The following is a 16,358-nucleotide window of genomic DNA, read 5'->3' as shown; positions in this document are numbered from 1 at the left end:
GGTGTGTGTGTGTGTGTGTGTGTGTGAGAGTTGGGGGGGAGAGAGGGGGTGGAGAAGCAGACACAGGTGGCGCATGGGAGAGTGAGCGGCTGGCTGGAGTGTTTTGGCCCTGGTCAGTCTTGCCCCACACACTCTGGTAATAAGTGTTTCCGTATTCCCGGCAGCTTCTCCCTGTACCAAGCACCGCCACGCAGCACCAGAGAGCCATGAGTACGTAAGGTGAGCCCAGCGGTGCCACGGAGCACCAGAGAGCCATGAGTAGTAAGGTGAGCCCAGCGGTGCCAGCCTCACTGCCTTCACAGCTTCCCCCTCCTCCTCCCTGTAGTGTCTTGTAGCCGTCTATTAAGGCTTTTTTCGTTATTTAGGTATTTTTTAGGGTTATTCATTTATATTTAAGTTTTGTTTACATCTGAGTCTGGAAACAGTTGGAAATTTAGGCGAATATTGAAGGATCGTCAACATGTAAAGAAGCCGTCAGCTGAGGTACAGGCCGGGCGTCAGTGTTTTCAGCCATTATTTGCCTTGTCTCTCACTTATTGTAAGCCCAACATATCACAAGATACAGCCACATGTCTAGCTTTTATATGCGCTGGTCAGATATATCCGCCATTGCCTGGTTTTGGTGTCAGGAAGTAATAAATAAGGCAACATGGCCGCCGGCTCCTCCACTGAGGTCGGCCCCGAGGACATGTTCCGGCCTGTGGGTTCCAATATTTTTTATATTTTCCTCAGTTACTTTATTTGGCTTCTATAGTAAGTTTTTATGGTTTCTAAAAATATTTTGTTGCTGTTGAAGTGTTTTTGTTGCTTCAGTTAAGTAACTGGGCTGAATTTTGTGTAGTTTTTTGACGTAAATATGGGGCCGTTTTCACGGTTATATTTACCCACCCCGGTCCTTGGCTTTTTTATTTGAGGCTGTAGTGAAGCTTTTATTGCTTTAAAAAATCGTTTATGATTTTTAAAATGTTTTGCGTTCCTGTTGAGTTGAGTATGTGCATTTTAAAATGGTTTTTAATTCCGTTAAAAGTGGTGATTTTGTCATTTTGTAGATCCCTTATTTCTCTATTTCAGCTTGTAACTAACTTTGCATTGCTTTAAAAAATAGTTTCGATTTTTTGAATTGTTTTTTTACTGGTGTAAAGTGAAATGGGCGGACTTTTGAATGGTTTTAATGGTGTCAAAAGTTCCAACACTTTTTCCATATTTGTGTTGATATTTCTTTACAACTACTCAGGCTGGAGATGTTTTGATACTGTGAATATTAATTTAAGTAATTATCAAATCATAAAATAGAATGCATTCCAGCCTAGCTTCATTTTTTGTAAATGTCAGTTTCAAAATGAAATGCGTTACGTACGTAAACCAGCGGCCAGGGGCTCTCGCCTGTGACGTCATCAGCAGACTGGGACTTCTCCGGCTCCAGTGTCTCTTGGTCAATATTTACCGTAATTTCCAGTGTTTTCCAAGTATTTCCAGCTGTTTATAAACTCAGGTACGTAGATAGTAGTAGTAGAAGGAGGAAAATAAGAGAAATGGAGGAGGAGGAGGAGGAAGAAATAAGGAGAAATGGAGGAGGAGGAGGAGGAGACAAAACATGTAAATGGCAAGAAGACAATCTTTAGCTTAGTTACCCCTGATGCGCTGCCATTCTCTATTATTTGGTGTGTTTTGGGTCCTTTAAGTGTGTTTTAGGTGTATTTGGGAGTGTTGTGGGGTGTTTTGAGTGTGTGTTAGGCGTGTTGAAGAGTGTTTTGGGTGTATATTAGCTGTTATCAGTGTGTTTTGGGTGAATTTTTGGTGTTCAAGTGTGGTTTAGGTTATTTCTAGGTGTATTTTGTGTGTTTTGAGTGTTGTGGAGTGTTTTGAGTGTATTGTGGAGTGTTCTGGTGTGTTTGAGGGTGTATTGAGTGAGTGTGAGTGTGTCTTGAGTTTATTTTGGGTGTTTTAAGTGTTTTGGGTAAGTTTTTGGGTGTGTGTGGCGTCTTTCGGGTGTATTTGAGTGTGTGTGGAGTGTTCTGGGTGCGTTTGGGTGTGTTAGTTGTGTATTCTGTGGTGATGTGGGTGTTTTGGATGTTTTAAGTGTGTTTTGGGTGTGTTTGGATGAGTTTTGTGTGTATTTGGGTGTGTTTTGGGTATGTTTTGAGTGTGTTTGGGTGAGTTTTCTGGAGATTTTGGTGTGTTGAGTGTGTTTTGGTTGTTTTGAGTGTGTTTGGGTGAGTTTTGTGAGTATTTTGGTGTGTTTAGGGTGTGTTTTGGATGTTTTGAGTGTGTTTTGGATGTGTTTGGGTGAGTTTTGCGCTCTCTCCTTCCTAGGAACTCAAAAGACAAGAGTTTTGTAGGTATTTTGGTGTGTCTAACTACTACTACTACTACTACTACTACTACTACTACTACTACTACAACCAATCTTAACATAATCTACACTCAAAACACTTCCTGTTCCCCCTCCTCGCCCCTTCTACCCCCTTCCCCCACTGTCACCATCCCATCCCTCACCTGCCGCACAATTTCAGGTACATATGTCTGGAGTTCAAGGACAGGGCAGCAGCAGAGGAGGCAGTGAGGCAGAGGAACAATTACAAGCTAGACAAGCAGCACACGTTTCTCTGTAATCTCTTCACGGACTTTGAGAAATATGACAACATACATGAGGAGTTTGTCGCACCTGTCCCCGAGCCTTATAAGGTGTGTGTGTGTGTGTGTGTGTGTGTGTGTGAGGGGCAGGTTTGTGTGTTTGTGAGGGAGATAGATGGGAAAGGAGAGAGAGAGAGAGAGAGAGAGAGAGAGAGTTTGTGTGTGCGCGTTTGTGAGAGAGAGAGAAAGCGAAGAATGTGTGTTTGTGAGAGAGAGAGAGAGAGAGAGAGAGAGAGAAGAGAGTGTCACATCAACTAGAGTTTTTGAATGCTGAAATCTTATTAATTTGTCACTAGAACTGTAAAAACACCCTTAAAAACCCGTGGCGCTTCATCTAGAGCCTTTTGAATGTTGAAATCTTGTTAATCTGTCACTAGAATCATAAAAACACCCTTAAAAAACCATATAACTTCATCTAGAGCCTTTTGAATGCTGAAATCTTGTTAATCTGTTACTAGAATCGTAAAAACACCGTTAAAAACCCATATAACTTCATCTAGAGCCTTTTGAATGCTGAAATCTTGTAATCTGTCACTAGAACCGTAAAAACACCCTTAAAAACCCGTGTCGCTTCATCTAGAGATTTTGAATGCTGAAATCTTGTTAATCTGTCACTAGAACCATAAAAACACCCTTAAAAACCCGTGGCGCTTCATCTAGAGCCTTTTGAATGTTGAAATCTTGTTAATCTGTCACTAGAATCATAAAAACACCCTTAAAAACCCATATAACTTCATCTAGAGCCTTTTGAATGCTGAAATCTTGTTAATCTGTTACTAGAATCGTAAAAACACCGTTAAAAACCCATATAACTTCATCTAGAGCCTTTTGAATGCTGAAATCTTGTAATCTGTCACTAGAACCGTAAAAACACCCCTAAAAACCAGTGTCGCTTCATCTAGAGATTTTGAATGCTGAAATCTTGTTAATCTGTCACTAGAACCATAAAAACACCCTTAAAAACCCGTGGCGCTTCATCTAGAGCCTTTTGAATGTTGAAATCTTGTTAATCTGTCACTAGAATCATAAAAACACCCTTAAAAACCCATATAACTTCATCTAGAGCCTTTTGAATGCTGAAATCTTGTTAATCTGTTACTAGAATCATAAAAACACCCTTAAAAACCCATATAACTTCATCTAGAGCCTTTTGAATGCTGAAATCTTGCTAATCTGTCACTAGAACCGTATAAACATCCTTAAAAAACCTTACCCTTGTTTTCACCCACTCCTGCCTCCTGGTGTCCGCTGGTGGAGTCCACGCCTTCCTTACCACTAACCAAGGAAGGTTTAAGTCATGGGTAATCCTAGGCGTGTTTGTGTGTGCTTTTTTGGGTGTTTGTGTATGTTTTTAGGTGTTTTGCGTGTGTTTTGGTGTTTTGGGGTGTTTTGTGATGTGTTCGTGCGTGTTTTTGAGGTGTATTGGGTGTAAAGTGATATTAATTAACTGAATGAATGTAAATATAATTTCATGTTAATCTTAAGTAACTGAATGGAAACCTAACCTAACCAAACTTAACTTAACCTAACCTAACCTAACTTAACCTAAACTAACCTAACCAAACCTAACTTAACGTAACCAAACCTAACCTAACCAAATTTAACTTAACCTAACCTAACCAAACCTAACCAAACTTAACCTATCCTAACCTAACCCAACCTAACTTAACCTAACCTGTTCTGATGCAAGAGAGAAAGAGAAAGAGTGTATTTTAGTGTGTGTGAGAGAGAGAGAGAGAGAGAGTATTTTTTGTTGTGTGTGAGGAAGAGAGAAAATAAAAAAAAATAATTAAATTCTATGCTTCCTCCCTTCCTCCCATCCTCTCTCAGTGTATCCCAGCCTCTCCCAGTGCATCCCAGCCTCTCCCATTCCACCCCAGCCTCCCCCAATGCATCCTAGCCTCTCTCAGTCCACCCCAGCTTCTCGCTGTGCACCCCAGCCTCTCCCAGTGCATCCCAGCCTCTCCCAGTGCATCCCAGCCTCTCCCAGTCCAGCCTCTCAGTCCACCCCAGCCTCTCTTACTCCATCTCAGCCTCTCCCAGTGCATCCCAGCCTCTCCCAGTCCAGCCTCTCAGTCCACCCCAGCCTCTCTTACTCCATCTCAGCCTCTCTCAGTGCATCCCAGCCTCTCCCAGTCCACCCCAGCCTCCCCCAGTCCACTCCAGCCTCCTCTCCACCCTTCACTCACCACCCATTACTTTCCCACAGATTGGTGATGAGTATTTTACATTCCAGTCCACCCCAGCCTCCCCCAGTCCACTCCAGCCCCCTCTCCACCCTTCACTTACCACCCATTACTTTCCCACAGATTGGTGATGAGTATTTTACATTCATCACCAAGTGCCAGGACCCCAAGGCGTGCACGGTGCTGCTCAGGGGACCCAGCAAGGATATCCTGAATGAGGTGAGGGTGCTGTTGGATGGCCGGGAGTGTTTAAGTTGGTTTGATTTAAAGTTTTTTGTGTTTTTTGTGTTTTGTGTTTTTTTTTTGGGGGGGGGGAGATTCGGTTTAATTGTTTGTTTTTTTCATTTCCACCCTAATCACTTCAAAAAATGCCCATTTCTACCCTAAAAACTGAAAAATACTGCCATTTCTCCCCTTAAACACCCAAAAAAACACTCATTTTCACCATAATTAACCCCAAAACACCTGTTTTCTCCATAATAAAACCAAAAAACACCCATTTCTGTGCTAGAAACAAAAAAAACCCATTTCTACCCAGAAATACCCAAATAAACAAGATCTACTTGTAACAACCTAAAAAAAAATAAAATAAAAAATAAAAAAAATAAAAATAAATAATTAAATAAATACCTGACCTGACCTGACCTGACCCATACCCACAGGTGGAGAGGAACCTTCAGGACGCCCTTGGAGTGGCCCGGAACTTGGCCCAGGAGCCCCGTCTGGTCCCTGGGGGCGGCTCGGTGGACATGGCAGTCTCTAACTTCCTGCAGCAGAAGGCCAAGGGGGTGTCAGAGGTGAGGCAGTGGCCCTATTCTGCTCTTGCCCAGGCCCTTAAGGTATGTTGGGGGGTGAGGGGAAGGAGGAGGAGGAAGAGGGCTGTCTTAAATTGCTTATTAAATTGTCTTTATTCTCTAGCAGCAGACCAAAAACATGCCAAATTGTTTTGAAATGTCCCTAAAATTCCCTGAACTGTCTTGAAATGCCCTTAAATTTCCCAGAGCTGTCTTGAAATGCCCCTAAACTGTCTTAATATGCCCCTAAATTCCCTGAACTGTCTTGAAATGCCCCTAAAATTCCCTGAACTGTTTTGAAATGCCCCTAAATTCCCTGAACTGTCTTGAAATGCACCTAAAATTCTCTAAACTGTCTTGAAATGTTCCTAAATTCCCTGAACTATCTTCAAATGCCTCTAAATTCCCTGAACTGTCTTGAAATGCCCCTAAATTCCCTGAACTGTCTTGAAATGGCCCTAAAACTCTCTTGAAATGCCCCTAAAAATACCCTTAAAAACCCGTGTCACTTCATCTACAGCCATTTGAATGATAGTCTTGTTAATCTGTCACTAGAACCGTAAAAACACCTTAAAAACCCGTATCCCTTGAACTAGAGCCTTTTTGAATGCTGAAATCTTATCAATCTGTCACTAGAACCGTAAAAACGCCCTTGAAAACCCACATAACTTCATCTAGAGCCTTTTGAATGCTGATATCTTATTACTTTGTCACTAGAACCGTAAAAACACCCTTAAAAACCCGTGTCGCTTCATCTAGAGCCTTTTGAATGCTGAAATCTTGTTAATCTTTCACTAGAACCATAAAAATACCCTTAAAAACCCATATAACTTCATCTAGAGCCTTTTGAATGCTGATATCTTATTACTCTGTCACTAGAACCATAAAAATACCCTTAAAAACCCATATAACTTCATCTAGAGCCTTTTGAATGCTGAAATCTTGTTAATCTGCCACTAGAACCATAAAAACACCCTTAAAAACCCTTATCCCTTCAACTAGAGGCTTTTGAATGCTGAAATCTTATTAATCTGTCACTAGAACCGTAAAAACACCCTTTGAAAACCCATATAACTTCAACTTTTGCGGTCTCTCCTTCCTGGGGACTCAAAAAGTTAACATTCAAATTTCCCGCAATTTTCCAATCCCTAGTAAGGAGAGAGCACGAGACAAGAATTTTGTAGGTATTTTGATGTGTCTAACATTTCTGCCAATATTACAGGATGGAGAGCTTCGGATACCACACGGAGTGGGGTGAAGGAGCCTTGGGGATGCCTGAAGGAGGGGCAGTGAAGGAGGGAGGCCTAGAGATGAAGGAAATGCAGAAAATTCCTGCAATACTGAACGCTTCTCTGGTCAGACTATCCTTCACTGAATATTTGGACCGAGGCTTCGAGATACGAGCTGAGCATCTGTTTTTTTTAGTGTTTTGAGGCAGCTTTAATTTTTTTTTTAGGTGTTTTTAGTTTGTTTTAATGTTATTTTGAGTATTTTAGGTTTGTGGAAGGAAGGAGAAAGCTTAAATAAAGTAATAAGGCCGAAAAAAAGGCTTAAATTGAGAGTTTTATCAGCCTGGCGGATATTAAGCTGTTTTAAGTATTTTAAGTTACCAGAAGAGTGGAAGCTTAAATTTAATACTACAATAAGGAAAAAGTTTTTTTCTTGCATTAGGAAGAGAAAAGCTTAATATTATTGATGTTTTTTATCAATTTCTTTTGATTTTATATTCAGTTTATTTATTTGTCATTATTTTTAAGATCATTTTTTTATTTAAGATCATTTTTTTCATTTTTCGTTTTTTCACTTCTTTGACTTAATATCCAGTTTATTTATTTATTATTACTTCTTAGTGTGTCTAAGTACTTGCAAGGATCATTTATTTAATTATTATTATTTTTATTTTATTTTCTGTATTTTTTTTTTTTATATATATATATTTTTTTTTTTATAATGTAAACTTATTACATCAATATTCCCGTTTTCTGTTACTTGTTCATGCCAGGGGTGACAATAAACATGAAGATTATTACTGCTTTTAATTCCACCGAGAGAGAGAGAGAGAGAGAGAGAGAGAGAAAGTGTAGGAGCATTTTAGTTGAGTCTATCCTGCGCTGGTTCCTACGTTTGCTGCGGTGACACGGTACAGCTGTGAGATAAATTTGCATTCATAACCACGAAGGGGGTGTTCAATGGGAAAAGGGCAGTGAGGAAGTGATGATATTTATATTATTTGAATTATTACTTGATAATATGTCAATATTTATTTATTCATTTTTTGGTGTGTGTGTGTGTGTGTGTGTGTGTGTGTGTGTGTGTGAGTTGGGGGGGAGAGAGGGGGTGGAGAAGCAGACACAGGTGGCGCTTGGGAGGGTGGGCGGCTGGCTGGAGTGTTTTGGGCGGCCCTGGTCAGTCTTGCCCCACACACTCTGATAATAAGTGTTTCCGTATTCCCGGCAGCTTCTCCCTGTACCAAGCACCGCCACGCAGCACCAGAGACCAATGAGTACGTAAGGTGAGCCCAGCGGTGCCACGGAGCACCAGAGAGCCATGAGTAGTAAGGTGAGCCCAGCGGTGCCAGCCTCACTGCCTTCACAGCTTCCCCCTCCTCCTCCCTACGTATTCCCGGCAGCTTCTCCCTGTACCAAGCACCGCCACGCAGCACCAGAGAGCCATGAGTACGTAAGATGAGCCCAGCGGTGCCACGGAGCACCAGAGAGCCATGAGTAGTAAGGTGAGCCCAGCGGTGCCAGCCTCACTGCCTTCACAGCTTCCCCCTCCTCCTCCCTGTAGTGTCTTGTAGCCGTCTATTAAGGCTTTTTTCGTTATTTAGGTATTTTTTAGGGTTATTCATTTATATTTAAGTTTTGTTTACATCTGAGTCTGGAAACAGTTGGAAATTTAGGCGAATATTGAATGATCGTCAACATGTAAAGAAGCCGTCAGCTGAGGTAGAGGCCGGGTGTCAGTGTTTTCAGCCATTATTTGCCTTGTCTCTCACTTATTGTAAGCCCAACATATCACAAGATACAGCCACATGTCTAGCTTTCATATGCGCTGGTCAGATATATCCGCCATTGCCTGGTTTTGGTGTCAGGAAGTAATAAATAAGGCAACATGGCCGCCGGCTCCTCCACTGAGGTCGGCCCCGAGGACATGTTCCGGCCTGTGGGTTCCAATATTTTTTATATTTTCCTCAGTTACTTTATTTGGCTTCTATAGTAAGTTTTTATGGTTTCTAAAAATATTTTGTTGCTGTTGAAGTGTTTTTGTTGCTTCAGTTAAGTAACTGGGCTGAATTTTGTGTATTTTTTTGACGTAAATATGGGGCCGTTTTCACGGTTATATTTACCCACCCCGGTCCTTGGCTTTTTTATTTGAGGCTGTAGTGAAGCTTTTATTGCTTTAAAAAATCGTTTATGATTTTTAAAATGTTTTGCGTTCCTGTTGAGTTAAGTATGTGCATTTTAAAATGGTTTTTAATTCCGTTAAAAGTGGTGATTTTGTCATTTTGTAGATCCCTTATTTCTCTATTTCAGCTTGTAACTAACTTTGCATTGCTTTAAAAAATAGTTTCGATTTTTTGAATTGTTTTTTTACTGGTGTAAAGTGAAATGGGCGGACTTTTGAATGGTTTTAATGGTGTCAAAAGTTCCAACACTTTTTCCATATTTGTGTTGATATTTCTTTACAACTACTCAGGCTGGAGATGTTTTGATACTGTGAATATTAATTTAAGTAATTATCAAATCATAAAATAGAATGCATTCCAGCCTAGCTTCATTTTTTGTAAATGTCAATTTCAAAATGAAATGCGTTACGTACGTAAACCAGCGGCCAGGGGCTCTCGCCTGTGACGTCATCAGCAGACTGGGACTTCTCCGGCTCCAGTGTCTCTTGGTCAATATTTACCGTAATTTCCAGTGTTTTCCAAGTATTTCCAGCTGTTTATAAACTCAGGTACGTAGATAGTAGTAGTAGAAGGAGGAAAATAAGAGAAATGGAGGAGGAGGAGGAGGAAGAAATAAGGAGAAATGGAGGAGGAGGAGGAGGAGACAAAACATGTAAATGGCAAGAAGACAATCTTTAGCTTAGTTACCCCTGATGCGCTGCCATTCTCTATTATTTGGTGTGTTTTGGGTCCTTTAAGTGTGTTTTAGGTGTATTTGGGAGTGTTGTGGGGTGTTTTGAGTGTGTGTTAGGCGTGTTGAAGAGTGTTTTGGGTGTATATTAGCTGTTATCAGTGTGTTTTGGGTGAATTTTTGGTGTTCAAGTGTGGTTTAGGTTATTTCTAGGTGTATTTTGTGTGTTTTGAGTGTTGTGGAGTGTTTTGAGTGTATTGTGGAGTGTTCTGGTGTGTTTGAGGGTGTATTGAGTGAGTGTGAGTGTGTCTTGAGTTTATTTTGGGTGTTTTAAGTGTTTTGGGTAAGTTTTTGGGTGTGTGTGGCGTCTTTCGGGTGTATTTGAGTGTGTGTGGAGTGTTCTGGGTGCGTTTGGGTGTGTTAGTTGTGTATTCTGTGGTGATGTGGGTGTTTTGGATGTTTTAAGTGTGTTTTGGGTGTGTTTGGATGAGTTTTGTGTGTATTTGGGTGTGTTTTGGGTATGTTTTGAGTGTGTTTGGGTGAGTTTTCTGGAGATTTTGGTGTGTTGAGTGTGTTTTGGTTGTTTTGAGTGTGTTTGGGTGAGTTTTGTGAGTATTTTGGTGTGTTTAGGGTGTGTTTTGGATGTTTTGAGTGTGTTTTGGATGTGTTTGGGTGAGTTTTGCGCTCTCTCCTTCCTAGGAACTCAAAAGACAAGAGTTTTGTAGATATTATGGTGTGTCTAACTACTACTACTACTACTACTACTACTACTACTACTACTACTACTACTACAACCAATCTTAACATAATCTACACTCAAAACACTTCCTGTTCCCCCTCCTCGCCCCTTCTACCCCCTTCCCCCACTGTCACCACCCCATCCCTCACCTGCCGCACAATTTCAGGTACATATGTCTGGAGTTCAAGGACAGGGCAGCAGCAGAGGAGGCAGTGAGGCAGAGGAACAATTACAAGCTAGACAAGCAGCACACGTTTCTCTGTAATCTCTTCACGGACTTTGAGAAATATGACAACATACATGAGGAGTTTGTCGCACCTGTCCCCGAGCCTTATAAGGTGTGTGTGTGTGTGTGTGTGTGTGTGTGTGTGTGTGTGTGTGTGTGTGTGTGTGAGGGGCAGGTTTGTGTGTTTGTGAGGGAGATAGATGGGAAAGGAAAGAGAGAGAGAGAGAGAAAGAGAGAGAGAGAGAGAGAGAGAGAGAGAGAGAGAGAGAGAGAGAGAGAGAGAGAGAGAGAGAGAGAGAGTTTGTGTGTGCGCGTTTGTGAGAGAGAGAGAGAAAGCGAAGAATGTGTGTTTGTGAGAGAGAGAGAGAGAGAGAGAGAAGAGAGAAGAGAGTGTCACATCAACTAGAGTTTTTGAATGCTGAAATCTTATTAATTTGTCATTAGAACTGTAAAAACACCCTTAAAAATCCGTGGCGCTTCATCTAGAGCCTTTTGAATGTTGAAATCTTGTTAATCTGTCACTAGAATCATAAAAACACCCTTAAAAACCCATATAACTTCATCTAGAGCCTTTTGAATGCTGAAATCTTGTTAATCTGTTACTAGAATCGTAAAAACACCGTTAAAAACCCATATAACTTCATCTAGAGCCTTTTGAATGCTGAAATCTTGTAATCTGTCACTAGAACCGTAAAAACACCCTTAAAAACCCGTGTCGCTTCATCTAGAGATTATGAATGCTGAAATCTTGTTAATCTGTCACTAGAACCATAAAAACACCCTTAAAAACCCGTGGCGCTTCATCTAGAGCCTTTTGAATGTTGAAATCTTGTTAATCTGTCACTAGAATCATAAAAACACCCTTAAAAACCCATATAACTTCATCTAGAGCCTTTTGAATGCTGAAATCTTGTTAATCTGTTACTAGAATCATAAAAACACCCTTAAAAACCCATATAACTTCATCTAGAGCCTTTTGAATGCTGAAATCTTGCTAATCTGTCACTAGAACCGTATAAACATCCTTAAAAAACCTTACCCTTGTTTTCACCCACTCCTGCCTCCTGGTGTCCGCTGGTGGAGTCCACGCCTTCCTTACCACTAACCAAGGAAGGTTTAAGTCATGGGTAATCCTAGGCGTGTTTGTGTGTGCTTTTTTGGGTGTTTGTGTATGTTTTTAGGTGTTTTGCGTGTGTTTTGGTGTTTTGGGGTGTTTTGTGATGTGGTGTTCCTGTGTGTTTTTGAGGTGTATTGGGTGTAAAGTGATATTAATTAACTGAATGAATGTAAATATAATTTCATGTTAAGCTTAAGTAACTGAATGGAAACCTAACCTAACCAAACTTAACTTAACCTAACCTAACCTAACTTAACCTAAACTAACCTAACCTAACTTAACGTAACCAAAACCTAACCTAACCAAATTTAACTTAACCTAACCTAACCAAACCTAACCAAACTTAACCTATCCTAACCTAACCCAACCTAACTTAACCTAACCTGTTCTGATGCAAGAGAGAAAGAGAAAGAGTGTATTTTAGTGTGTGTGAGAGAGAGAGAGAGAGAGAGAGAGAGAGAGTATTTTTTGTTGTGTGTGAGGAAGAGAGTAAATAAAAAAAAATAATTAAATTCTATGCTTCCTCCCTTCCTCCCATCCTCTCTCAGTGTATCCCAGCCTCTCCCAGTGCATCCCAGCCTCTCCCATTCCACCCCAGCCTCCCCCAATGCATCCTAGCCTCTCTCAGTCCACCCCAGCTTCTCGCTGTGCACCCCAGCCTCTCCCAGTGCATCCCAGCCTCTCCCAGTGCATCCCAGCCTCTCCCAATCCAGCCTCTCAGTCCACCCCAGCCTCTCTTACTCCATCTCAGCCTCTCCCAGTGCATCCCAGCCTCTCCCAGTCCAGCCTCTCAGTCCACCCCAGCCTCTCTTACTCCATCTCAGCCTCTCTCAGTGCATCCCAGCCTCTCCCAGTCCACCCCAGCCTCCCCCAGTCCACTCCAGCCTCCTCTCCACACTTCACTCACCACCCATTACTTTCCCACAGATTGGTGATGAGTATTTTACATTCCAGTCCACCCCAGCCTCCCCCAGTCCACTCCAGCCCCCTCTCCACCCTTCACTTACCACCCATTACTTTCCCACAGATTGGTGATGAGTATTTTACATTCATCACCAAGTGCCAGGACCCCAAGGCGTGCACGGTGCTGCTCAGGGGACCCAGCAAGGATATCCTGAATGAGGTGAGGGTGCTGTTGGATGGCCGGGAGTGTTTAAGTTGGTTTGATTTAAAGTTTTTTGTGTTTTTTGTGTTTTGTTTTGTTTTTTGGGGGGGGGGAGATTCGGTTTAATTGTTTGTTTTTTTTCATTTCCACCCTAATCACTTCAAAAAATGCCCATTTCTACCCTAAAAACTGAAAAATACTGCCATTTCTCCCCTTAAACACCCAAAAAACTCATTTTCACCATAATTAACCCCAAAACACCTATTTTCTCCATAATAAAACCAAAAAACACCCATTTCTGTGTTAGAAACAAAAAAAAAACCATTTCTACCCAGAAACACCCAAATAAACAAGATCTACTTGTAACAACCTAAAAAAAAAATAAATAAAAAATAAAAAAAATAAAAATAAATAAATAAATAAATAAATACCTGACCTGACCTGACCTGACCTGACCTGACCCATACCCACAGGTGGAGAGGAACCTTCAGGACGCCCTTGGAGTGGCCCGGAACTTGGCCCAGGAGCCCCGTCTGGTCCCTGGGGGCGGCTCGGTGGACATGGCAGTCTCTAACTTCCTGCAGCAGAAGGCCAAGGGGGTGTCAGAGGTGAGGCAGTGGCCCTATTCTGCTCTTGCCCAGGCCCTTAAGGTATGTTGGGGGGTGAGGGGAAGGAGGAGGAGGAAGAGGGCTGTCTTAAATTGCTTATTAAATTGTCTTTATTCTCTAGCAGCAGACCAAAAACATGCCAAATTGTTTTGAAATGTCCCTAAAATTCCCTGAACCGTCTTGAAATGCCCTTAAATTTCCCAGAGCTGTCTTGAAATGCCCCTAAACTGTCTTAATATGCCCCTAAATTCCCTGAACTGTCTTGAAATGCCCCTAAAGTTCCCTGAACTGTTTTGAAATGCCCCTAAATTCCCTGAACTGTCTTGAAATGCACCTAAAATTCTCTAAACTGTCTTGAAATGTTCCTAAATTCCCTGAACTATCTTCAAATGCCTCTAAATTCCCTGAACTGTCTTGAAATGCCCCTAAATTCCCTGAACTGTCTTGAAATGGCCCTAAAACTCTCTTGAAATGCCCCTAAAAATACCCTTAAAAACCCGTGTCACTTCATCTACAGCCATTTGAATGATAGTCTTGTTAATCTGTCACTAGAACCGTAAAAACACCTTAAAAACCCGTATCCCTTGAACTAGAGCCTTTTTGAATGCTGAAATCTTATCAATCTGTCACTAGAACCGTAAAAACGCCCTTGAAAACCCACATAACTTCATCTAGAGCCTTTTGAATGCTGATATCTTATTACTTTGTCACTAGAACCGTAAAAACACCCTTAAAAACCCGTGTCGCTTCATCTAGAGCCTTTTGAATGCTGAAATCTTGTTAATCTTTCACTAGAACCATAAAAATACCCTTAAAAACCCATATAACTTCATCTAGAGCCTTTTGAATGCTGATATCTTATTACTCTGTCACTAGAACCATAAAAATACCCTTAAAAACCCATATAACTTCATCTAGAGCCTTTTGAATGCTGAAATCTTGTTAATCTGCCACTAGAACCGTAAAAACACCCTTAAAAACCCTTATCCCTTCAACTAGAGGCTTTTGAATGCTGAAATCTTATTAATCTGTCACTAGAACCGTAAAAACACCCTTTGAAAACCCATATAACTTCAACTTTTGCGGTCTCTCCTTCCTGGGGACTCAAAAAGTTAACATTCAAATTTCCCGCAATTTTCCAATCCCTAGTAAGGAGAGAGCACGAGACAAGAATTTTGTAGGTATTTTGATGTGTCTAACATTTCTGCCAATATTACAGGATGGAGAGCTTCGGATACCACACGGAGTGGGGTGAAGGAGCCTTGAGGATGCCTGAAGGAGGGGCAGTGAAGGAGGGAGGCCTAGAGATGAAGGAAATGCAGAAAATTCCTGCAATACTGAACGCTTCTCTGGTCAGACTATCCTTCACTGAATATTTGGACCGAGGCTTCGAGATACGAGCTGAGCATCTGTTTTTTTTAGTGTTTTGAGGCAGCTTTAATTTTTTTTTTTAGGTGTTTTTAGGTTGTTTTAATGTTATTTTGAGTATTTTAGGTTTGTGGAAGGAAGGAGAAAGCTTAAATACAGTAATAAGGCCGAAAAAAAGGCTTAAATTGAGAGTTTTATCAGCCTGGCGGATATTAAGCTGTTTTAAGTATTTTAAGTTACCAGAAGAGTGGAAGCTTAAATTTAATACTACAATAAGCAAAAAGCTTTTTTCTTGCATTAGGAAGAGAAAAGCTTAATATTATTGATGTTTTTTTATCAATTTCTTTTGATTTTATATTCAGTTTATTTATTTGTCATTATTTTTAAGATCATTTTTTTATTTAAGATCATTTTTTTCATTTTTCCTTTTTTTCACTTCTTTGACTTAATATCCAGTTTATCTATTTATTATTACTTCTTAGTGTGTCTAAGTACTTGCAAGGATCATTTATTTAATTATTATTATTTTTATTTTATTTTCTGTATTTTTTTTTTTTATATATATATATATTTTTTTTTTATAATGTAAACTTATTACATCAATATTCCCGTTTTCTGTTACTTGTTCATGCCAGGGGTGACAATAAACATGAAGATTATTACTGCTTTTAATCCCACCGAGAGAGAGAGAGAGAGAGAGAGAGAGAGAGAGAGAGAGTGTGTGTAGGAGCATTTTAGTTGAGTCTATCCTGCGCTGGTTCCTACGTTTGCTGCGGTGACACGGTACAGCTGTGAGATAAATTTGCATTCATAACCACGAAGGGGGCGTTCAATGGGAAAAGGGCAGTGAGGAAGTGATGATATTTATATTATTTGAATTATTACTTGATAATATGTCAACTTTTGTGTGTGTGTGTGTGTGTGTGTGTGTGTGTGTGTGAGAGAGTGGGAGGGGGAGAGAGAGGGTGGAGAAGCAGACACAGGTGGCGCTTGGGAGAGTGAGCGGCTGGCTGGAGTGTTTTGGCCCTGGTCAGTCTTGCCCCACACACTCTGGTAATAAGTGTTTCCGTATTCCCGGCAGCTTCTCCCTGTACCAAGCACCGCCACGCAGCACCAGAGACCCATGAGTACGTAAGGTGAGCCCAGCGGTGCCACGGAGCACCAGAGAGCCATGAGTAGTAAGGTGAGCCCAGCGGTGCCAGCCTCACTGCCTTCACAGCTTCCCCCTCCTCCTCCCTGTAGTGTCTTGTAGCCGTCTATTAAGGCTTTTTTCGTTATTTAGGTATTTTTTAGGGTTATTCATTTATATTTAGGTTTTGTTTACATCTGAGTCTGGAAACAGTTGGAAATTTAGGCGAATATTGAAGGATCGTCAACATGTAAAGAAGCCGTCAGCTGAGGGACAGGCCGGGCGTCAGTGTTTTCAGCCATTATTTGCCTTGTCTCTCACTTATTGTAAGCCCAACATATCACAAGATACAGCCACATGTCTAGCTTTCATA

At 41.1% G+C, this 16,358-nt stretch overlaps 2 protein-coding genes across 6 annotated transcripts; both read left to right on the top strand.

Moving 5' to 3' along the window:
• Positions 1-71: 71 nt before the first annotated feature.
• On the top strand, positions 72-7,640 carry LOC135096044 (uncharacterized). 4 transcript variants are annotated; one of them, XM_063997256.1, is made up of 5 exons: positions 72-219; positions 2,514-2,685; positions 4,944-5,039; positions 5,483-5,617; positions 6,837-7,640. In XM_063997256.1, the coding sequence occupies exons 3-5, from the start codon at positions 5,035-5,037 to the stop codon at positions 7,045-7,047; spliced, it is 351 nt and encodes a 116-aa protein (XP_063853326.1). In that variant the 5' UTR covers positions 72-219; positions 2,514-2,685; positions 4,944-5,034; the 3' UTR covers positions 7,048-7,640. The 4 variants fall into 4 exon arrangements, with proteins under 4 accessions (XP_063853326.1, XP_063853327.1, XP_063853329.1 ...); XM_063997257.1 differs by having other exon boundaries at positions 72-266; XM_063997259.1 differs by having other exon boundaries at positions 80-210.
• Positions 7,641-7,953: 313 nt separating this feature from the next.
• On the top strand, positions 7,954-15,515 carry LOC135096040 (T-complex protein 1 subunit gamma-like). Of its 2 annotated transcripts, none has more exons than XM_063997242.1 (5): positions 7,954-8,289; positions 10,599-10,770; positions 12,803-12,898; positions 13,354-13,488; positions 14,708-15,515. In XM_063997242.1, the coding sequence occupies exons 1-5, from the start codon at positions 8,162-8,164 to the stop codon at positions 14,741-14,743; spliced, it is 567 nt and encodes a 188-aa protein (XP_063853312.1). In that variant the 5' UTR covers positions 7,954-8,161; the 3' UTR covers positions 14,744-15,515. The 2 variants fall into 2 exon arrangements, with proteins under 2 accessions (XP_063853312.1, XP_063853311.1); XM_063997241.1 differs by having other exon boundaries at positions 7,957-8,289; positions 13,354-13,530.
• Positions 15,516-16,358: the final 843 nt, after the last annotated feature.

The sequence above is a fragment of the Scylla paramamosain genome, unplaced genomic scaffold, assembly GCF_035594125.1.
Source record: "Scylla paramamosain isolate STU-SP2022 unplaced genomic scaffold, ASM3559412v1 Contig2, whole genome shotgun sequence".
Taxonomy (NCBI): Eukaryota; Metazoa; Arthropoda; class Malacostraca; order Decapoda; family Portunidae; genus Scylla; species Scylla paramamosain.
This window is presented reverse-complemented; position numbering and strand designations above follow the sequence as displayed.

What these genes read in the sequence shown, in the direction of transcription:
- LOC135096044 (XM_063997256.1), top strand. An exon ending in AGGCCAAGGGGGTGTCAGAG is followed by an intron (nt 5,618 to 6,836) that starts GTGAGGCAGTGG and finishes CCAATATTACAG; the next exon opens with GATGGAGAGCTTCGGATACC.
- LOC135096040 (XM_063997241.1), top strand. Translation starts at nt 8,162, where the DNA reads ATGAGTAGTAAGGTGAGCCCAGCGGTGCCAGCCTCACTGCCTTCACAG. An exon ending in CTGTCCCCGAGCCTTATAAG is followed by an intron (nt 10,771 to 12,802) that starts GTGTGTGTGTGT and finishes ACTTTCCCACAG; the next exon opens with ATTGGTGATGAGTATTTTAC. An exon ending in GCAAGGATATCCTGAATGAG is followed by an intron (nt 12,899 to 13,353) that starts GTGAGGGTGCTG and finishes CCATACCCACAG; the next exon opens with GTGGAGAGGAACCTTCAGGA.